Here is a 13986-nt window from a genome sequence, read left to right on the forward strand (position 1 = left end):
TACGCTGTGACGACATGGAAGAACTGCGGGTCCCGATTGCTGCAGCCGCTTGTCATTGTGACGAAGATTGGCACTAAGGTAAGCTGTCACTCAAAATCTTCTTTTCCGACTCCCTATCAATCAAGCGATATGGGCCGCGCGCTAAAAATGCACTCGGCACGTAAGATCGAGCTTCCGTGGGAGGCGCGCGGTCTGGACGGTTTTAGGCTGAAATCAGATGTTTGGACGGCGGTTTCGGGGGATTCTCTGGCTCGACACACAGTCAAGGCCCAGCTCTTTTTTTATGATCTTTTGTAGAAGTGCGAATGGCGGCGGCACTGGTGGGGAGGGATAGCCCGATGTCCCTTAGATTGATTGATAGGCGATTATGGGCAGGCTTTTTATTATATTTAAAGAGACAGAGACGATGTTTTTAATAAGTAAGCGAAAAGTCAAGGCGGCTTGTGTTTTTACATGATGACGCAGGTGACGTACTGTAATTGTATATTAATTGCGCCAGCGGTTCTCATGGGTAACTTATCTGGCGCTTCGTATAAAAACACTATATAGAGATGAGCATATAAGCGATAGGTTTGAACTCAGTACAAACATGGCGCCTACAGTAATAGAGAGGATGAGATACAGTCATCTGTGGCTGAAGAAGTAGACCATGACGGAGATATAAAACCACATTACGAGAAAACAATTCTTATGCAAATCGATTGTGTTTTTAGATGTAGATATTGACTGTTTTTCTAAGCCCATTCAAAGCGAATCACTCCTTGAAGTCGTGTTGCAGTGCAGATACGTTACATCAAGGCGATATTTAGAGATGTTACTATTTATATCGCGAATTTGTATTCGGCTGTTCGCAAAGACCACTGCACATGTTTGTCCAATTCAGCATACAAGTTCATTTTGAAGCAAATGAATGTCATACATCAAATCAAACAGGACTTTATGCATGGTTGTCTCACTTATATGTAAAGCACGAAGTTTTGATTCACAGCGCCTGCAGAAAATACAATAAAAACTTAAATGCGTTTTTAAGTGATACAGGTATTATTTGGGTCATTCCTGGGATTCGGTAACATTTCAACTTGGAATATACTTTTTTTTTTTTTACTACATATGATTCATTTTCTAAATACCCCACATCATTAGGCACATATCAGATCTCCAAAAAATCATATTTTCCCACCTCAGGCATTAAAGACCTTTTATCATTTGTGTTTTTTCCCCAGATTTAGACACATTTTTTTCCTCAACCCCATTATGGACAAAATGGGATTGGTTTAAAAAAGGATTTTACACAGAACTTGTTATAAAACAAATATCTACCTACTGCTCATGTGTCCCTCATGACAATTTAATGATAACAAATGTAACATTTATCATAATTTTCACATTTTTATGGGACTGAAGCTAAAAATACACAAATTGTATGTCTATGGTCTCTTTTTGTGCAAGAAATGCTTTCATTCTTAATTTTTTCCAAAAATATTAATGTGACAAGGTGTGACGGGGTTGAAGACTGTAACACATCTAAAGGGATACATTGCCTTCAATGGAAATTTTTGGTTTTGTTTCTCTCTCATATTGTCCCCTTGTTTCAGGGTCAACATATCTGCATGGCCAACATTGTCTTTCTGCTGCAAATGTGAGTGCAATTTCTGATGTATGATGCTTGTCAAAGTTTAAGTGGACATATTACATCAAAAAATCGTGACTATTTAAAAAAAATTTTCATTAAAATTATTAATAAATGAAGTAAATAACTCAACCCTGTCACAAGTTTACAACCCCGTAACAATGAGAAATACATATATTTGTGACGGGGTTGTGGTTTTTCACTCAAAATGGCCACTGTTCCTTATGTAGTGTAGGAGAGCAAGACCATACATGGCAGCAATACAACAAGTACATTGTATATACTTATGGGTTCAAATAAAATGTTGAAAAATAATAATTTTCCATCTTAATTTTGTGTGACGGGGTTGAGTTGGTTAGCTTGACAGTACCCTCCCTGACTATAATATGGCTCAAAAATATGAATAAAAAGTATGATACTACTAACCATTTTCTGCACCACTATTAAAAAGACCCGAATGATGTAATTTCTGGTAAATTATGTCACATATGAGTGGAGTCTTAATTATTATGGGCATAGAATGGTTAGTGTGACAGGGTTGAGTTCAGACTGAGGGACATAACTTTAAAGTCTGTTTTTTATAAAATATCTTGCTTTTTTTTTTTTGAAAAAATATTTTTCACACGAAAGGAACACAAATAAATGCTTACATTATTGCCAAAAATCACAGATATGCACATTTTGTTAATAATTTTCTAAGTAGAAACTCAGTGAAGTGTCTCAGGGACATGACAAAATGCTTGGTTTACGATAGATAAAAGATATTATTTTATGCTAAAAATATTAAAATGCATTAACTATATTTATTCATTATAATGGGCATGCCAAAGTATTGGGAAAAGCTCCTAACAATTAATTTTGGTGAACCACCACTTTAGAAACTCTGGGGGACTGAAATACTACCGAATCCCAGGAATGACCCATTTATACAGCAAGATGATTCATTACCCGTATAATGCAGATATATGTATGAAATGAAATGTGGAATTAAACGGTTATTTTACACACTATTTACTATAATAATTTAATAAAAACTGAAAACAAAATGTTAATTATTCAGTTAGGTAAGGCAGATAGTAAAACTACCGTTGTTTGCGTTACGTTATATGCTGGTTATAATGTCCAAATACAAAAATTAATATTCACAAGTAGCTTTAAATATTGATTAATTTGCCTGACCTATATTTGCATGTCAATAAATCACTGAATGGCCCTTTTACAATGAATATAAAGAATCAGAATCACCTTTATTGCCAAGTACTGTGAGTATACATGTACATTTTTGAGTATTTTGTCTCTGTGTACTGTAAAAATACAAGAAATAAATAATAATAATAAGTTAAACATTTTAAAGTAAGAGTAAAAAGAGTTAGTTATGAAGTTTTGGAATAAGCAGAAAAATACTCATTATTCTATAGTCTCTGGCAAAGTGCAGTGCAGTTTTGTAAGATTTAGAAGTGTTGTTTTTTTTTAATAAGATTAATATTGTAAGTTTGGCAGATAGAATTCATATTCATTGTTTATAGGAGAATAGTATAGATTTTTCTGGTAAAGAGTAGCAGCTGTTTTTCAGTTTTTCCACATAAATCTTTGTCTTTGTTTGTGACTGTGTCAGCTCAGTGGAGCTGAAGATCAGCTTTATAGAATGCCCAAGCGTTGTCCGCGGCAACAGTAACTATGATGACATCCCCATCGGTGTCCATGGAGGATTACCAAGAGGCTGAACAGGTTTGTGTTGCCAAAGAGCTCTTCATACAGCCAATGGAGTACTGTTTTTGCTTTGCGTGAGTGTGTTTAATTGCCCTTTTAAATAAAGCGATAAGCATCTTTATATTGCTGTAAAAAATCAATAAGCGTCTTGTAAACATGCAAGTTAGACATCTCACAATCTGAGATTGATGTCTTGTGAATTCTGGGAAGTCTGATCTCTGCGGCATCAGATGGAGTGATAGAGAGACTCGAGACTAACCCGAGATTTTCCAGCAGTCGTGACATATTTTTAACATTTCCCCTTTTTCAATCAACACTATTGTTGCGCTCCATCACATGCGCTCCATCATGTGGGCCTGTCCCAACTATAAAGTACAAAGAAAAAGAAACCAACAAAACTGTGGGTACTTAGTCTACTGTATATATTCTAAATTTAATATATGAATAGATTGTTGCATTATAATTATCCAAGATATCTGTATATCTTGCATGTTGAGTCACTCAGTGTACTGGTATTTCTGTATTTACTCAGTTTTTCTGTTAAATAGTCTGAAACTAATGTGAAAAACCACTCTGTTAAATCTGTGAAAGCTTTCTAAATCTGCCAGAAAAAAAAGATAGAGTAGTCTGAGGATTGAGAGAGAAACCCCTTTGTTAAAAAGTGAGGTTTTGTTACATGCTTTGAAACCCCATGTCAGCTCTTAGGGTCTGTGACAGAGAGGCTGTGTTTCTCAGAGCGGCCCACACACGGACGTTACCCGCCCGCAGACATGCCAGCTGACATTGCACACTTCCACATACCTCATACATCTTCATTCCCTGCCCCTGTGTCCCGTGCAGATGCAAGTGGGAGAACAGACGGCGGGACAATTGGAGGAGAGATTGAAGGAAGAGGAGGAGAGAAAGGAAGAGGAGAGCAGCTCAGCACCGTCTGAACCACAAAGTCCTATGGAGGTGTACAAGACGGCCATTTACAGGTAACTTCCTTGCTTTTTTTCTCGTGGCATGTTTTTGAGAACGTGTAGTTGAATATGCATTTGTGGTTCGATGTATAAATGATGTGTTTGTTGACTGTCAGACACCCCTTGTTCCCCCTGCTGGCGCTGCTCTTTGAGAAATGCGAGCAATCCACTCAGAGCTCGGAGTGCGTGACCTCGGCCAGTTTTGATGTGGATATTGAGAACTTTGTGCGAAACCAGGAGAAAGAAGGCAAGGCATTCTTCAGTGAGGACCCCGATTTGGACAATCTGGTAAGAGTCGCCTGTTAAACTTTTTTTTTTTGGTGGTTTTTGGTGTTTACACTACTGTTCAAAAGTTTTTAAAAAAATGTTGAAAGTTTATGAAAAAAGTATTTTATGCTTACCAAGGATGCATTTTTTTAAAATAAAAAATAACACAATTTAAATGACTTTTTTTCTATTTTAGTCAAAGCTGAATTTTCAGCATCATTACTCCAGTCTTCAGTGTCACATGATCCTTCAGAAATCATTCTGATATGCTGATTTGCTACTCTAGAAACATTATTATTATTATTATTATTATTATTATCAGTGTTCAAAACTGTTGCTGCTTAGTATTTTTTGTGAAAACCATGATACATTTTTTTTCAGTGTTCTTTGATGAATAGAAAAACAGCATTTATCTGAAAACAGAAATACTTTTAACAATGTAAAAGTATGGTCAGTTTAATGCATACTTTCTGAAATTATTAATTTATTTCTGGAAAAAAAACCTTTGTATAGTAGTGTATATTAAACACAAAGAAATTACCTTTGCTGCAAACCATGTAAGATTTGTTTAATGTAAAAACTTTTGTTCTTTGTAAATAATTTATTTTAATTTAATAATCTAATGATTCATAATTTACGTACATTTAATTAAAAAGCATTTATTTGAAATCTTTTAGAAATGTAACAGCCATAACATTATAAATGTCTTTACTGTCACCTTTGATCAATTTAATGCATCCTTGCTGAATATAACTTATAATAAAAAAAAAAAACTTTGGGTATACATTTAGGAATGCATGAAATAGCACTTATCAGTCAATATTAAAGATTTAATCAGCATCAGCTGATATGGATATTTAATTGTGCAAGCTCATTTTTAAATTTTGATTCATCTAGCACTCCATTTAAAAACACTAATCATTTAATAACACTGTTTAATATAATATTTAGCCAATCTTAAAATGAACTTCCATTTTTTTTATGCTGTACATTGTAGTGTTATGATGTCTAAATTCACTTCTTAGCATCCAAAACAACAGGTTTTAGTTTTTAGTGCTTATTACCGGCTTATTGTATTGGCTTTTACATATTTATATTGAATGGTGAAGCAGCTTCTAATCTAATTCTAATCTGCTACCCAACATGAGGTTCTAAAACATTATAATAATAAATATTTGAATTTTAACATGCTCATTTGGGTGTCCATCTGAGTCTACGTGAATGGTGAGGACATTTAAATACGAGTTTTAGGGTCTTGTACAGTGGGTTGTATTCAGGGTTCACCTCTAGCAGTTCAATAAGTTCAGTTTATCTTTCTGATGATGATTGTTGGCTGTACTGTGCTTTCTCATCGTCCTCAGATGGTGAACGCCATCCAGGTGTTACGGATTCACCTGCTGGAGCTGGAGAAGGTGAATGACCTGTGTAAAGATTTCTGCAGCCGCTACATCGCCTGCCTCAAGACCAAGATGAACAGCGAGACGCTGCTCAGCGGAGAGCCAGGAAGCCCCTACTCCCCAACACAGATACAGGTACACACAGGTCGAAAAACACTGTCAAAACCTGTCTCCATCTCTGCTCAGGAAACAACCGTTGTGCACATGTTCTCCTCACAGCCGCAGAGCTCGTTCTCTGGAGCCATGAGTCCTCAAGGTATTGTAGTACCAGCGTCGGCTTTACAACAAGGCAATGTTACTGTCACAGCTGTAAACCCCACACAGGTGCTAACAGGTTTGTTGATTGTTTTACTACAGCTCACTGATTCTCATTTCATCGTACTGTATATTGACTGTGTGAGTGTGTTTGTTTTGCCCAGGCGGCACAGTATATCAGCCTGTTACAGTTGTCACTCCACAGGGGCAGGTGGTCACACAGACTCTGTCACCTGGAACAATACGCATCCAGAACTCACAGGTGAGACACTGTCAACAAGCACGCTCATTTCATGCAGTTATTCCAGTGTTCAGAGTTTCTTTGATGTGCTGATTCAACTATTCACCAGCACATCTTCATAATCTATTACAGTATGAATGCACACACTCCTGACAGCCACGGCTGTTTTTTTCCACAGCTTCAGCTGCAGTTGAACCAGGATCTAAACTTTTTCAGTCAGGAGGACAATTCGTCTAAGGCCAAGAGAGGCATCTTGCCCAAACACGCCACCAGTGTCATGCGTTCTTGGCTCTTCCAGCACATCGGTGTAAGTTTTTTCTGTCCTTCCCTGTTTTATAGTGTCAGAAAGAGTGAACCATCACAAAGGATTTTTCACTATTCACACCAAGTGCCAGAGCCCCCTGCTTTATCGCCTGACATTCCTTTTTTCTCATTGAATATCCCGTCACATAAAAAACGGGTTACAAACAGCATTTCATGTTCACTTCAGTGATAAATACAGTACAACCAATATCTCAAATGTAATGAATAAGGTGTAGGAAATGTAATGTATAATAGGAATATTTTGTTGTAAAATTATAATATTATTGGTCCACTGTTATCAGTAATAATAAAAAAAATATTATTAATAATTATAATAGTAAATAATAAAAATGGTCATAAGTAGGTATAATGGATGTACATTACCATTCAAAGGTTTTGGGTTGGTAAGATTTTTTAGTGTTTTTGAAAGAAGGCTCTTATGTGCACTAAGGCGGCATTTATTTAATAGGAAATACAGTAAAAACTGAAAATTGTGAAATTTTATTACAAATTAATATAACTGTTTTATATTTGAATATATTTTAAAATGTCATTTAGTCCTGTGATGGCAAAGCTGAATTTTCAGCATCATTACTTCATTATTTACGTCATTATTAGAAATCCTTTTAATATGCTAATTTGCTGCTCAAGAAACATTTCATTAATGTTGAAAACAGTTGTGTTGCGCAATATTTTAGTGGAAACATTTTTTTCAGGATTCTTTGAAGAATAAAGGGTAAAAAAGCATTTATTTAAAAATAAAAAATAGCAATGTAAAAAGCTTAATTGTCACTTTTCATCATTAAGTTTTAATTTAATTTTTTTTTTTTTTTCAGAAAAAAAATTACTGACCCCAAGCTTTTAACCAGTAGTTAAACACTTCACTATATTAAACACAAACGCTTCCTATGATGCAAAAAAAAAATATATATATATATATATATATTTATATTTTTTAAATAAAAAAACTTTTGTTCTTTGTAAATAATTTAATTGTTTTAATGTAATAATCTTTAATTTCTTAATTTAATTGAAAAACTATTTTAGTTGTGGTGTTGTTAATTGAATCTGCTGAAATATAATAAAAAGTTCTTATCAGACCACAGAGCTAGTCTGAGAAATATGTTATGACAGCTTGAATTCAAGTTGAATTTGTTTTTAAATGTACAGATGAATGAAATGAGCTGGTAGGTGTTGATGACTGGCTCATGAAGCAGACACATATATACATTTACACTCTCACAAACGTCAGCTGCTCATCTGAGAAGAGTGGTAATCGCTGAAGAGCCCGGCGGGGCAGTTTTCTGTCAGGCGGCCCACAGAGAGACATTGTTCTAATGAAGCGGAGAAAGAGACAGTTAACATATGGAGAGTGGATGTGAGTGGACCGAGAGAGAGAAGATGTGAGACCTTTCTTATGTCTGTCCCTCCCAGCACCCCTATCCTACAGAAGATGAGAAGAAACAGATCGCCTTGCAGACCAACCTCACCCTGCTGCAGGTTAACAACTGGTGAGTTATCAGACATTGATACATACAGTATGCGGGTCCGTGTAGTCGACTGGATCGCCTCTGACTGACTGGCTCAATGTCTTCAGGTTTATTAACGCACGGCGACGGATCCTTCAGCCCATGCTGGACGCCAGCTCCTCAGACACACCCAAGAACAAAAAAAAGACGCCCCAAACGCGCCCCCTACAACGCTTCTGGCCCAACTCCCTCGCCGCCTCTGTGTCCCAGCAGCAGGTCACCATGGAAGACGGTACAGCCCATAGATTAAGCAATATAGAACACGAGTTTGGTTTGAGGTGCAATGGTACATTTTAAGATGGAAAAAGGGTGCTTTCCTGTGCAAGACTCCCATTGGGAATAGGATGGTTGCCAGGGCATTGCTGTGTGGTTTTTATGGTGTTCAGAGTGGTTTTTAGCACATTGCTATAAGGTTGCTCTGATATTCTAATGCTTCCCTTACCAAACCCAACTAATTACATGGGTCAATTTTCCAGTCTCTATTCACTTATTCAAAAATACATTAAAAAGCAGTTGAGACGTAGAATGACTTGAATGCACCTGTTTTATGATTAGTATATTTTCAATTTAAGTAAAATTAATTTTGATATTGTTGGAGGGTATTAAATAAAACATGCCAGGATGATGCAGCTGTTTTGATATCATAATGAAGAAAAAAGACTCATTAAACTACTAAAATGTTTGAATATTTGTTTAGTTATTATTAATATTACAATAACTACAAATATGAGTATTTGTGTTAGTATTTGTATTAAAATCATATTTTTAACAAAACTGCTTCACTTAAAAAATGTGCCAAAAATTGAAAGTAGAAACATATGTACTGGTAAAAAAAAATATGTAATGGTATTTATGGATTAATAATTCATGATTTTTGCAATTATTTTAATAATCATTTTATGTCTTCATTTAATCTAATTTCTTGTTTAACTAAAAATCATTTTAATTCTAATTCTGTTATCTGGTTAATTTAATTGAACATTTTGAATGAATCCATAAATTTATGGAATAATAATTGATTATATTTTTAATCTTTGAATTTAATAATCAATTTATTTTTCTTTCATTTGATTACTTCATTTTACTAAAAAATTATTGAATTTATAATGCTGATTTAATTCAGAAATTTTAATTGAATATAACATACATACATTAAAGGGGTCATATGATGTTGCTAAAAAGAACATTATGTTGTGTATTTGGTGTAATGAAATGTGTTTATGCAGTTTAAGGTTCAAAAAACACATTATTTTCCACATACTGTACATTATTGTTTCTCCTCTATGTATCGCCTTTCTGAAACGCGTCATAAAACCATGTCTGCATTTGTGATCGTCCTCTTTTGGAAAGCCAAACAAAGTAGTTTCACTTTCACAAGCATCACACACGGCGGGCTAGAGTGAGCGGCGGCCGGCGGATTCCCCTTTAATATTTAATGATACAGTGTGTATGGATTAATAATTCATGCATTTCGAAAATTATTTTCAGTTAATAATCTTTTATTTGTATTTTTTATTAATAGTAATTCTGCTAACAGGTTAATCTAATTGACAACATCCAGATCTGTAGAGACTGAAATATAATGAAAACCTCACATTATCAGAGCGCAGAGCTACTCAAGCTAAAAAATAAGGTTCTGACAGCTTGAATTTAAGTTGTTTTTGTTTGTTAGACCCGATTAATGATCGATGATTAATAACTTCTTTTTGCATAAATAATGATTAAGTGCTATCATTTAATTGCCTATATTTCAAGATTAGAATTGTTTTGTTTGTCATACTCAGGTACCATGGTAACAGTCGGTGTAGGTGAGGATGGACTTCACACGCTCTCATCAGATGGAGCTACGCTGGCCATGCAGCAGGTCATGATGGGAGGTCACAGCGAGGATGATGAAGATGAAGAGGATGAAGAGGACGAGGACGATGATCCTTCCCACTCCAACATGACCAGGCTGGGCCTGGAGACCAGCGACTCGCTGTAGTAGGACTGAACAACTCCCACACACACAGCGCCGTTAGTATAGAGAGAGAGACATTTAAGACGCATCAGAGCACTAAGAAGAAAGAGACATTCACACAGACACCTCGGCTGACGTGTTGAAGGTCACAGGACATCCTCAAGCTGTCAAACAGCTCGTTTGAAGTACAGAGAAAGGGCTTAAAGCCACACACACGCCGACACAACCCATACACACAGCAGGTCAAAATGAAGACACAAGCACAAGTCTCACACGCATCATAGCCGAGTGCACTTTTTGTATGATACTGTAAACTTAAAGGAAGTGTTCAAAGCACATTCTGATAGAGCTAAAAGGAAGGAAAAAAAATCAAATAAAATGTTGATGCTGGATGCGTCGGTTGTACTTATCCTCATGGTCTCAGATACTATGACAATGAGACTTCAGCTCTTGCATGCCTGTGTTTGCTTTAATCAGGCACCAGGAAAAAAAGGAACTATTTTTATAGTACACTGTCACAAGTGATCGGTGCCAATTAGTTTGTTTTCTCCTTTTGATTGTTTTGCTCTGGTTTGCTATGTTTTGTAAGGAGTATTTATGTATGAAAAAGACAAAAAAAAACACTTTTAACGTGCTCACCCTGTTTTGGAGGGGATTGTGGTAACTACTTAGTACAGAGTATGACTATCCGCTGAAGGCATAGACTCTGAAGCCTTACATTTTTACATTTCTAATGCCACAGTGTGAGACGCTCTCGTATTTATGGAAGTTTATTTCTGCCACAGAATAAAACTAAATTTAAAAGGTAATTGCGTCTTTTTATCTCACAATTCTGACTATTTTCCGTTGAATTGTGAGGTTATATGTCACAAATTTATATCTCGCAATTCTGATTTTTTTCCTCAGAATTGGGAATATATATCTTGCATTTGCAAGTTTATATCTTGCAATTCTTTTTTTTGTTTTGTTTCACAATTCTAAGTTTATACCTTGCAATTCTGAGTTATCGGTCAGATCTGAGTTTATATCTCGATTCAGATTTTTTTTTTCTTCGAATTGTGAGCTAATGTCACAATTATATCTAACATTTTTTTCTGACAATACAGATTTTTTTTCTTGCAATTCTGCTCTTTTTCCTCAGAATTGCGAGAAAAAATGGTCTGAATTAAAGTCTGAATTGGGAGATATCAACTCAAAAGAAAAGAAAAACAAAAACTTACAAAATAAAAATGTCTAAGTTAAAGTTTGAATTGTAAGGCTAAAAAAAAAAATCACAATTTGCTTTCTTAATTCCATGGTGGAATTAAATAAAAAAATAATCTTCCATACATATCTGATGTCACTTCCTGTGCAATCGGCATGGATACCGTATCCAAAAATGATATGTTTGCAAGGTTGTGATAATGTTTATGAAATTCAATGCCTGTAATTGTTGTATGAGAAGAAAATGAGCTTTTTAATGATTATATTGCAAAAACTCCAACTTAAGTGAAACCGAGAAGGACGTCAACAAGATTTTGTATTTATGAGTTTTTCTTTTTTTTTTGGCAAAGGGACTCATCGTTAATGTTAAACCCCTTCAGCTTTTTTTGTTTGTTTATTCTGTGTTCTTATGGACAGTTCATAGAGTTTTTATGCAGGAAAACATGTTTTTTTGTTTGTTTGTTTTTAAAGAAAAAATTGGATAAAACAAATATTTTCAATATTTAACAATTGATTGCATGTGTTTTCATTTATTGTAAAGAAACATACAATATTATTATTTTTTTTAAACATAACATATGCCCACAATAGAAATAAAAATCTATCGGTGTAAACCCCATGAGATTGGTACAGTCGAGCTGTTAGTAAACTCTTGATGGTATATTTAACAAATAAGCCAATATATATATTGATTCAACGTTTTGTCCCATTTTACGAGCTGAAATTCTTCCATTTACAGCCGTCACTTGATTGAGCTCATATATCCTGTTTTCTAGTTATTTAGCGTGTTCAGTATGTGCTGTAGGCTGTCTGTACTGAGCGGCTTTTCATTTGCAGCAGTAGTCTTGTGATGCCATCGGTCAGATGACTAACCCGAAAGGAGAAACTCCGTTAGCTTAGCACGGGGAGGTTTAAACGCTGCACTCTGGGCTTTTTCTCTTTACTTCTATAATCGCTTCGGTCTCTCACACACAAACAAACACACAGATTTGCCTTTCAGACTCCTCATTTTGTAATAAAGAACACTGTACCTGAAGGACACTTGTTGTGTGTGATTGTATTTGTTTGGGCATCCTGTAGTATGACATCCGAGATCATGCCGAGAGAGTATTTTTAGTGTAACCTTCAGTCTGGTGAGTAAACAAATAAATCATTTGACTCTGAGTCAAATTGTAATGTACAGTGGGTACGGAAAGTATTCAGACCCCCTTAAATTTTTCACTCTTTGTTATATTGCAGCCATTTGCTAAAATCATTTAAGTTAATTTTTTTTCCTCATTAATGTACACACAGCACCCCATATTGACAGAAAAACACAGAATTGTTGGTCACAGCAAAGGGTCTGAATACTTAGGACCATGTGATATTTGTGATACAGTTTTTCTTTTTTAATAAATCTGCAAAAATGTCAACAATTCTGTGTTTTTCTGTCAATATGGGGTGCTGTGTGTACATTAATGAGGAAAAAAAATTAACTTAAATGATTTTAGCAAATGGCTGCAATATAACAAAGAGTGAAAAATTTAAGGGGGTCTGAATACTTTCCGTACCCACTGTAGTTCGTGGAAAGTGGAAAATGTTGGGGTTTGTTTAGGGTTACTTTTGGTCTGTTTTCTCTGGATTTGTTTGGTTTGGCATTTATTAATTTCTCGAACACTTTGTGTATAATTAATAGCAAAAACAAAGGAAGTGAAGGCAAGAATACAGAGATTCGGAGGAGCAAAATAGAGACTTAAGAAGATCATTTAAATCTCTTAATAACATTAATTTAATGAAGATAATAAATGCATCACATGTTAAGCATGTATACATTTGGCCTTACAAAAATATATGCACTTAAAAGTTTTGACATAAATAAATGATAGATGTTTGAGCACAAGTAAATAATGTACAAAAAATAGATATCTTTTACAAATAACCTGTACATTTCTTACAAATTTGTGCTTTTGTTCTGGTCAATAGAATCAACAGGAATTATGTTTATATATTAGGGTCATTCTATAATTTAGTGTACATTTCATGTCCATTGATGATCATTTTATTTTTTCTAGCAATTTTCTTAAGAAATATATATTGTATCCGTTATTAGAATACATAGTATAATCTCACACATATATTTTATACACCCTGTTTTTCAGTTTGAGCTCGCCACATTACATAAACCTTAATTTTGCCTTTATGTCCCTTAAATTATAGTTTTTACAATGTCCACTTTTTGAATTGAGTGGGTCTTGAGTGAGTTCAAAATAATGAATAAAAAATGTTAAAATCAAAATTATCAATATTAAATTTATTTCTACAATCCAAATACCTGAGAAAAATAAAAACTTTGAGCACATTATGGTAAATGTCCTCTCCAGTGACTTATTGTCAAGGAGTACACAGTATTAACTGCCCGTCAACTATGTTGGGTACATTATGATTTGCAATATTTTTTATAATTTTAATTCAAACAAACATTAAAGATTTATCAAGAAAATAACATTTGGTTGGCCAGACAATGCCAACCAAATCAAAGTCAAAATGGTG

General features: G+C 34.8%; 1 protein-coding gene across 3 annotated transcripts; it reads left to right on the forward strand.

The window, feature by feature from the left end:
• The first annotated feature begins 6 nt into the window (after window positions 1-6).
• Window positions 7-10644, forward strand: LOC107718250 (homeobox protein PKNOX1-like). Of its 3 annotated transcripts, XM_016525254.1 has the most exons (12): window positions 35-78; window positions 1596-1639; window positions 3246-3358; window positions 4181-4317; window positions 4419-4590; window positions 5931-6101; window positions 6186-6300; window positions 6386-6483; window positions 6641-6769; window positions 8200-8276; window positions 8363-8526; window positions 10079-10644. In XM_016525254.1, the coding sequence occupies exons 3-12, from the start codon at window positions 3308-3310 to the stop codon at window positions 10276-10278; spliced, it is 1314 nt and encodes a 437-aa protein (XP_016380740.1). In that variant the 5' UTR covers window positions 35-78; window positions 1596-1639; window positions 3246-3307; the 3' UTR covers window positions 10279-10644. The 3 variants fall into 3 exon arrangements, with proteins under 3 accessions (XP_016380731.1, XP_016380740.1, XP_016380744.1); XM_016525245.1 differs by lacking the exon at window positions 1596-1639 and having other exon boundaries at window positions 7-78; XM_016525258.1 differs by lacking the exons at window positions 35-78; window positions 1596-1639 and adding an exon at window positions 1670-2892.
• Window positions 10645-13986: the final 3342 nt, after the last annotated feature.

The sequence above is a fragment of the Sinocyclocheilus rhinocerous genome, unplaced genomic scaffold, assembly GCF_001515625.1.
Source record: "Sinocyclocheilus rhinocerous isolate Xijiao unplaced genomic scaffold, SAMN03320098_v1.1 scaffold1334, whole genome shotgun sequence".
Classification (NCBI taxonomy): domain Eukaryota; kingdom Metazoa; phylum Chordata; class Actinopteri; order Cypriniformes; family Cyprinidae; genus Sinocyclocheilus; species Sinocyclocheilus rhinocerous.